Source organism: Pristiophorus japonicus, chromosome 4, assembly GCF_044704955.1.
Source record: "Pristiophorus japonicus isolate sPriJap1 chromosome 4, sPriJap1.hap1, whole genome shotgun sequence".
NCBI lineage: Eukaryota > Metazoa > Chordata > Chondrichthyes > Pristiophoridae > Pristiophorus > Pristiophorus japonicus.
Genome location: NC_091980.1, coordinates 301,973,501 through 301,983,271, shown reverse-complemented (window position 1 = coordinate 301,983,271; position 9,771 = coordinate 301,973,501). Strand labels below are relative to the sequence as shown.

General features: G+C 41.4%; 1 protein-coding gene across 1 annotated transcript in view; it reads right to left on the bottom strand.

Moving 5' to 3' along the window:
* Positions 1 to 795: 795 nt before the first annotated feature.
* The window catches only part of nrxn3a (neurexin 3a), a 2,272,338-nt gene continuing 2,263,362 nt past the window's right edge, over positions 796 to 9,771 (bottom strand). The window contains exon 18 of the mRNA XM_070879627.1: positions 796 to 3,096. Within this exon, the coding sequence (XP_070735728.1) occupies positions 2,174 to 3,096 (923 nt within the window). The 3' untranslated portion in view covers positions 796 to 2,173. The remainder of the gene's footprint in view (positions 3,097 to 9,771) is intronic.

Genomic DNA, 9,771 nt, shown 5'->3' with positions numbered 1-9,771 from the left:
CTCAAAAAACCCAATCAAAATCTTCACATTGATGCAGAACAAAAAGAATATAAAATATGATATAAAGCCCACATACAGTCTGCACAGATTTTCCAAGTCTTTATAAACCAGGAGTTCACAGTAAAAAAAAATGAAGAGATTACCAGGAAGCAAATTCACAGGACAGTCCTTAACAACAGACACTGAGGTATAAATCTTTCTGCGTGTTTTTTCTTTATCCATTGACTTGTCAAAAGCGTGCTATGATACCTACAGAACCTGCCCGTTTTTATTTTCTTAAATCGAAAAGTAGAGTTAGACTCAAAAAGAAATGATAAGCAAAGAAACCTCCCGTGGATCAAGAAGGTTACCTTCTATTCAACGGCGACCACTGTTTCAAAATGTAAATATTCATGCGGCTTAGAAACACTAGCGAGAGAGAGCGAGGGAGAGAGCGAGAGAACACGAGTTCTAAACCTAAATAACAGCAATTGTGTTATCTTTTTTACAAAAAAAAAGTGTACATCTTTGCCCTGGGTTTCTTGCCTAAACCAGGTTCAGCCTCGTATCTCCGCATGAAAGACATTGCAAAAAACTTTGAGAGAGTTTGGAACTGTACAAATACCAAAAAAGATTGAACAACTTAAATGTATGTACAACAGTTCTAACTACAAAGTACACAAGCTATATAATAATGTCATAAAATTATGTAAACAAATTGTTTTTTTTTCTTGACACGGTTTGACTGTGACGAATATTTGAAAATTCACACCTTCCACGTTTGTTTCTTTTAATATATATATATATATCTCTATAATTATGTTGAAAGTTTGAATGACCTTAAAACATTGTTTCCCCTGTACCATCTTCCACCCACCGATCTGATAACAGTTGTAACACAGCACATGAGTTCAAGGTAGGCTACCAGCCAGGCGAAAGAACATAGGCTACAGAAAGGAAATTAAAGTCCCAGCAAAGGTGATGAGTGTGAGTGAGAGAGAGAGAGAGAGAGAGAGAGTACACGTCAATCAAATAAAATTCATAAAGTTAAAACTCACAATGGTAAGTTTGGCCAGTCAATTGATGTTATTTTCTTTGTTCCCATCAAGATTAAACACCATATCGTATATGATGTGGTTAATTTTATTTTGTTTTAAATGTGCATGCACCACAGTCATTTACTGAAACTCAGAACCACAGCCATGGTTTTTTTTTTAGTAGCTGTTCTCTATCTACCACAGTCTATGCGTAATATGTTGTACAGTTAACAGCTCTTAAACAAGAAGGTGGTTAGCTCAGCTGAAGGTCAATCGTTGACACAGACCTGCCCGATCTGTGGGTGTTCCCACTTTAACCTTTGTTCTTCATCACTCTTGTTTTTTTTTTAAATGTTCATATACGTAATACAATTTTATTGCGGACAGCAAATTATAAGGAGGACACCACGATTTGAGATGTAGAAACGATACAAAGTTAAACGGCAAAGTCCGAGGGGAGGAGGAGGAGGGAGAGAATCTGGCCGCACGCACACACACTACCACCACCGACCCGGCTCCTCTCCCCCTCTCCAGCCTTCCATCTCTCCCAGGATCCACGCTCGGCTGGACTCTGGCCTTATCTATACATCATGTCGCAAATACATGCTCCGAACGGCAAAGAGAGAAAGAAAATGAAACAGAAACGGTCAGTTTACAGCTTTTACAACGGGAATAACCAAAAAATAAAACCTCGAAAAAATGCGAAATGTCACAAAGTCTTAACAGTCGCATCCAGGGTAAAAACCGATGAGGCCGTGGAGTCTTCTAAAGAGTTTGAAATTCCTTGAGCAGAATCCAAAGTTTCTGGTCACTAATGGTAGCTCTGTGTGTGTGTGTGTGTGTGTGTGTGTGTGTGTGTCTCGTAATGCACTTACAGCTTCACACTGCAAGTTAGTTTATTTGTCACAGTTCTCAGGCTCCAGGCTGTATTTGGAGTTTTTATTTCATCATTTTCATTTCCCCAAAAGAGTTTTTTTTGTATGTGTGTGCTTAAAATCTAAGTCGAGTCGCAGATTTGCACCACGGCATATTTCATATATATATATATATATATCTCTATTATATATATTTCAACGGGGTCTCCTCTTTTTTTGTTTGTCGTCGTCTTATTTTCGTTTCCTCTTTTCTTTCTGTTAGATTTTGTCCGCTCTTTTTCTCTACACATAATACTCTTTGTCTTTGTTTTTGTGCTTCTTACTGCTGCCTTTGGCACTTTGCTGTTTCTCCTTGACCACCGTGCCGTTGGTCTGCGCGGAGTTGCTGATGTAGTTCCGTGTCTCGTCCACCTGGTACGAGCCTTCGTCCCTGTTCCGGTACTTGTACATGGCGTACAGGAGGATCAGGATGCAGAGGGCCGCCGCGGCCACAATCCCCACGACCATCCCTGTCGTGCTGCTCGACTCCCGCACCACCTCCGAGGCCCCCGGGCCCCGGCGGATCACCGGCTCCGTGGGGTTTGCTGTGGGCACATTACGGAACATGGGTGAGGTGACTAAGGGACTCTTCAGCTTGGTGCTGTCTACCTCATGAGCGGTGGGCAAAGGAACCAGCACTAGGCCGGGCTGGGGCTTCGGCTCGCGGGTATTCAGCTTGCCCGCGGGCAACTTGGGCACCTTCCCGGGCGGTGCGGAGACTGCGGAGCTGAGCAGCTCAGGGGGAGAGGCTGTGGTAGTAGTCCTACCGGATTCGGACGCTTTGTTAGGCCTAAAGTCCTTGTACTCCCACTTGGGTGCGTGCGCTTTGTAGCCACCTTCGAAGGCCGATGTGGACAAGGTCTTATCTGTTACCAAGGACAAGGTGGTGTGAAAATCTTCATCATCAGTAGGGGGTAGGTTAGAGTCAAGTGCCTCCCCTGAGCCATAACCAGATATCACCAAGCCAGCATCACAATCATCGTTGTCTCGCTCCGACAAGCAAGGAAACCTCACCTCAGGGATCATGGACAGGGAATCTTTGGTGCTCTCAGTAATGGTGAGGAGGGGGCGAAAGGTAGGGAGGAGGGGAATGAAAGGTGGACGAGTGGCGAGAGGAGGGGTTGCTAAGGGTTCTTCTGTCACTACAGGGAAAACTAATTCACCTCCTAGGATCGAAGGAGAAAGAGAGAAGTTAACGGAATGCTTGGCCTTCTACATGCACAACATGTACACACGCACATCTTCTCTATTGTAAAGAAAAAAAAACAAAATCACGTGACACAGGGATGCAATAGCTTTAGAGCTGAAACAAAAAGGCAGTCCTTTTACGTAATCATAGCACAGCAAATTAAAAGAAAAACTGACACCAACCATTACAGTTTTAAAATCAAGTAGGCTTACGGTTTAAACATACACTTAACGTTAGCGTTTAAAGAGATAACAGAGGAAAATTACGTTTTATAAATTAATTTAACACACACACGCACACGTTTATTGTTAAAAAAAAGCATTACGGCCTACAGTACATCCAAGAAAGAAGAGAGGCGATATATATATATATCTATATATACATATACATAAAAATATATACCACATAATTTTTAGTCAACTTACATCAACAAATTGCCCGCATGATTTTGGCATGAAGAAAAAATTTATAAAAAAGAAAGTTGTGTAAGATGCTCTTGGACAAGTTTGCTATATTGTTGTAAAATTTTTTGTACTTAGCAACAAAAAAAACTGCTCGTTGACAAAATGATTACAAAGGGGGAGTTAACAACACATATACATCCACACCACACAACATGAAAAGTAACTGCACCAATAGGTTAACCTTTCTCATTGTTGTTGTTTAAAATATTTCAGGTATTACAAAAAAAAAAGACTGTACATAGTGTAACTAGAACATCTTAGCTTTTTTTTTCTCTGTTGTTAAATATCTACAAATCTAATGCTTTCTTTTTTATAATCTTTTACACTGAGATATTCCTCTTTTTAAATTAAATCCTTTTTTTCTTTCGTCTGTTGTTTTTTTTTTTTGCGTTTCTTTTTTTTTCCGTGAAGGTTTTTAAACGACTGGACGACTGATACTGTACGTTTTTTCATCAACACTGCTAAAAGGAGGGAGGAGACAGAGGAGGGTGGGTGGGTGGGTGGGTGGGGTAGTGAGGGAGAGGGAAGCGAAATGATTTTTTTGATTTTTAATCTTTCCGGTTGCCACCCTATGAGTGTACGATGCGGGAGATGAGGATGACAGGAGTGAATGTGTATAAAAGTTGCCATGTCCATGTAAAGGCGGAACGAAGCGATCTGGCAGCGTTAGAGCTTTTAGCTGTAAGGAAGGGATGGGGGATATACAAACAAATGAGCATATACATGCCCATCTACGAAAAAAAAAACATAACTCTAACACTGACATTTCACAAACCCTAAACTGCAACTTCTTCATCATGCAGTCCATAGAAAGACAGAGATACATAAATATATGTATAATTTAAAAAAAGACTTTTCACAGCTTTTCGCGGAAAAAAAAAACCTAAATCAATCAGCGTCAAAAGATTTCCGACTGCTCCCTCTGCGTCGAAACCACTTCAAACCGTGTGAGGAGCAACGCTTCAATTTTAGGTTCCAAAAATGAACTCTCCCTCCCTCCCTCCCTCCCCCCCCCCACACACACACTCTTCGGTAAAATATTTTAATGGGTTGCCAGTAAAACCTGGAATTTGTTTCCCTCTGGAAGGACTGGGGTGGGGGCGGAATAGGAACTGGTTAAAAAATGCACGGAATTGGGCAAATGCCAATTCCCCCACCCCCAAACAAAACGCAGATGAAAAGAAAAGCCTCGGCAACTCATATATTAACAAAATCTGATTTATATCCCGCCGCCGAAAAGCAGCGACCCTTAATCGCGAACAGCCGGGAATCGCGGGACGAGATCTCGAAAACCGTTGGGAGACCATCCCGGACTCCCGGAGTTAGTATAAAAAAAAATGTTTTAAAAAAGCTGAACTGTATTCCGTCGCTATAAAGGGTGGCTCCTTTTAGCAACTGAACGAGCCCCTGCTTAACAAGATACACGTGGGCGTATATCAGGGCAATTCTGCAGGATGGGGAGGTAGAAGGGGGCTGGGGAGGAGGGGGGGTGGGGGGGTGAAGGTAATTTTTGACTTCGACCCCCCGAGCTGTTAAAAACCAGCCAATCGCCATGGAAACCACCCGGTTTAAATCGACGGGAAAGGGAGAATCGGGCGGTTTCATACATATTTATTTTTAAAAGGCCCCTGTGTGGAATCTGCTGCCACGTGTTGAAGTGGTTTGTGCTTCACGTCATTTGTTTTAATAAAAAGAAGAAAATTATCAGCACAAATATTTTGTTTTTTCAATAAAATGTTCATCAGAATCAAAAAGAAAAAAGATCTTAGCAATTTAAAAAGGAATAAAAGCCCCAAACATTAAAAATTACCGACAAAAAAACAATTCTTTGTCCCCCTGAGAATGGGAGGAAAAATCTAAACCAAAACAATTTTTTTCCCCCCAACACACTTTCATAGATGAACAGCCAGATGCACAGCTACAGACAGAGTAAGAGGGACAGAAACATTTACCTGTCACCTGGGGCATGTGAAATGAGGTGACATTTTCTCTAGTTTACTACAATTTCTCCTTTTCTTTTCTTTTTTTTTAAAGAAAGGACACTTTTTTTTTGTTCTGTGTGCAAGAGTGGCGTGCAGTCTGGATGTACGTCAGTACAGACATAGAAGAATTGGCTGAAAATGGGTCATCTTTATTGCAAGTAGTTAATAATGCATGCTTAAAGTAAGTTGCATTTAGGGAAAGTTTAAGAACAGAACAGCAAGCTAGAGCGGGAGAAGGTTAGCGGGAAGAGAAAGGTCAAAGGTTAGGAGAGCACAGTTTTTTAACAGCATCATTCAACAAGTCAGTTTGGGAAGGGGGAGGGGTTGGGGAAGGGGCTGGGGGACGGGGAGGGGAAGAGAGAGAGAATTCCACAAAAGAGCATTAGTTTCTAATCTCAGGAAACTTCTTCAGAAGTCAGTCAGCCAATGAATCGTAAATGTGATTTCAATTTTTGTGGGTTTCCACACATTGGATCAAATTGCACTTTCTTTGTCCAGTTGAGGATATTTTTACATGAGAATTTTGTGCTACCTCCAGATGCTGACTGTACCAGTGATAAACGTATCATTTCCAGGGGTTTGCCACACACTGTGAAGCTGAATAGCTTAAGCACCTGTTTTTCTTCACACATTCTCCGTCCTCTCTGGAAATGAAGACAACTTGAGGCCTACTTTGCCCCGTGTGCACTGTACCTAATTCCAGGGCAAAAAGCAGAGGAAACCCTAAACCTCCCCCCAACCCCCTCCCCCCACCACCCCATCCGCATCCCCTTTTGCGTTTCGTGCATATTTCCGGGGGAGTTATTCCCAAGCAGAGATCTTCCAGGAACATAGGAACAGGAGGAGGTCATTCAGCCCCTCGAGCCTGCTCCACCACCACTCAATCAGATCATAGCTGATTTGTATCTTAACTCCATTTACCCGCCTTGGGTCTGGACCTACCTAACAAAAAACCTATCTCTCTCAGTTGCCTGAATTCTGCCTGAATCAGGTATGATTATTCAAATAGAATTCAAATAAGAGCGGAGTGTGGCATTGAAACACCTCCTGCCTTGTGTTGCTTGGTTTCCGACAGTCACTAACCAGCTCAGTGACAGTAGGCCTTTGAGAAATTGTGCAACCCAGGCCCCAGTCAGGCATGGCTATTGTTAATTCATGGATAGCAAGGAGGAGAACACAGGTTAGCAAGGCCATAAAAAAAAGCAAACCAAGCACTAGGGTTTATTTCTAGAGGTATAGAATTGAAAGGTAGGGAAGTTATGCTAAACCTGTATCGAACTTTGGTTAGACCACACTTGGAGTACTGCATACAGTTCTGGTCGCCATATTATAAAAAGGATGTAGAGGCACTGGCGCGGGTGCTGAGAAGATTTACAAGGATAATACCAGAGGGTGTACGTTTAAGAATGAACATGATGGCTCTTTTTTCTCTTGAAAAAAGAAGGCTGAGGGGTGACCTAATAGAGGTCTTTAAAATTCTGATTGAATGGATACTGTGATATATTCACAGAGCACAGCACACACAGCTCCTAACATGGCAGACAGCTCTCTCGGAAGCCTCTGGAAATCTGCCTGGTTCTTTATTATTAACTATGTAGTTGCAGTACAGCATATGTCCACATCCACAATGTGGAGCTGCAAACATTACAAGCTTACAGACATTACACTTCTCCCTCCTTAATGAAGAAGTTATTATAACAAACATCATACATAACTTTCATGTTTATACATAACACAGGATATAATTTTTTTTTTCATATTTACAAATTTAACTTTACCACTTGTTTTCTGTTTCAAAGAGGATACCTTCGCTCTTGAACAGAACCTTCCAAACATGGTGTCAATTTCACACACATTCGAGGCTCATCCTGAGGAATGTTTTCCTCCACGGAATTTCCTTGATTTTCATTTGAACTTACTCTAACTTCAGGCTCTTTGTTTTCCTGACTCAGATTCAGACTTTCATTCTAATTCTCTCCTGGATTTGTTTCCAGTACATTGGATTTAGGATTTGCTACTGGTGTATCAAAACTATCTGATGAGTCAGAAATAATTGAATCATTCCCATCTTCAACTCCTTCCATGTCTGTAGGTAAAATATGAACAAACCTAACCTGTCCATGATCAAACTTCTTTACCAAATATGTGCGAGGACCACATATCTTCACCACTCTTCCTGATAACCACTTTAACCATTTATGGTGATGGTTCTTCACTCTCACCTTCTGGTTTAATTTCACACTTCCCTCTTTTACTCTACCTCTATCATGATTCTCTTTCTGTCTTAATTGTGTCTCTTCTACGGACTGTGCCAAATTTGGCTTTAACAATGAGAATCTGGTTCGTGGCTGTCATTTGAGAAACAACTCTGCTGGTGTTCTACCAGTAGTTGTATGAGGAGTATTTCGATATGTAATCAAAAAATTAGCCAAGTTGTGATCCAATGACAACTGTCGTTTCCTTGGATTTGGATCTAACATTTGTTTTATGAGGGCACGTTTTACAATTTGTACAGTGCGCTCTGCTGCACCATTCGAAGCAGGATGGTATGGTGGAACCTTGGTATGTTTCACACCATTTTTGCTCGTGAATTGTGCAAATTCTTCTGAATGAAATTGTGGTCCATTATCCGAAACAATCTTTTCAGGGAGGCCAAATGAAGAAAATAATTTTCACAAAATGTCCAATGTTTTACTTGTTGTTATTTTCCACATTGGAAACACCTCAACCCACTTCGAATGGCTATCAATCACAATGAACAATTGTTGTCCTTCTAACTCATCAAAATCAATATGTAGTCTTTGCCACACCCTGGGAGGCCATTTCCATGGCTGTAATGGTACTGATGGTGATTGCTTGCTTACCGATTGACATATCGTACACCGACTCACGATGTACTCTATATCTTTATCAAGACCTGGCCACCATAAATAACTGCGTGCAAAACTCTTGGTCAAGCACATTCCCAGGTGCTGGTCATGGAGGTCTCCTAATAATTTGGACCTGAATTTATTTGGTATAAACACTCTTGCACCCCACATGACACAATCTTTATCGACTGATAATTCATTCCTACGAATGAAAAATGGATGTGTATCTTTGTCTGTTACCTGGTTTGGCCATCCATTTGCAATCTACTCATACACCTCTGACATCACTGGGTCACGTTTCGTTGCTCTACCAATCTCTTCAGCTGTGACTGGCAGCTGATCATCTGTATTCAATATCATATGTATATGCTGACAAAATCAAAGCCCTTCTCTGTATTCAGGCTGCAGCTAATGCTGGAACTGGGGACTTTGGATAGAGGATTGCTGTTAGGGGCTTATGGCCCGTAACGATGGTAAACTTACGACCATACAAGTATTTGTTAAACTTCTTGACCCGAAAAATTAATGCCAAAGCTTCCCTTTCAATTTGCGCATAATTACTCTCACTGGCACTGAGAGTGCGTGATACAAAAGCAATTGGTCTCTCCTCCCCACTACGTGATACATGAGAGATCACTGCCCCAACTCCATATGGAGAGGCATCACATGCTAGCTTAATCTCCTTAGATATGTCATAGTGAACTAACATGGTGCTCTCTACCAATTTGTTTTTACACTCCTTGAATGCTGTATCGCATTCTTTTGACCACTTCCAATGGGGCTGTTTTTTTAAAAGTTCATTCAGTGGATGTAATACTGTAGCCAAATTTGGTAGGAACTTCCCATAATAATTCAAAAGACCCAAGAATGCACGAAGTTCAGTGACATTCCTGGGAGTGGGTGCATTTCTGATTGCATCCAGCTTGCCCATGGTTGGATGTAAACCACCTTTGTCTACTCTGTGCCCTAAGTACTCCACTGAGTTTTGAAATAACTCTCACTTACGAGCAGACATTCGTACTCTGTGCTTCTCTAGCCGTTTGAGGACTTCATTCAATATCTTATTACGAATTTGCCTATTTGGTGCTGAAATTAGTATGTCATCCAAATAACATACTACCCCTTCAATACCTTGCAAAATCTGGTTCATCACCCCTTGGAATAGGCAGGGGCGGAAGACACTCCAAACGGTAGCCTATTAAATTGATATAGACCTAGATGAGTATTTATAGTCAAACATGACTTGGACTCCTCATCTAGTTCAAGCTGTAAGTAGGCATTCGTAAGATCCAGTTTTGAGAAGATCTGACCAGCTGTCAGTGTTATGAACAAATCT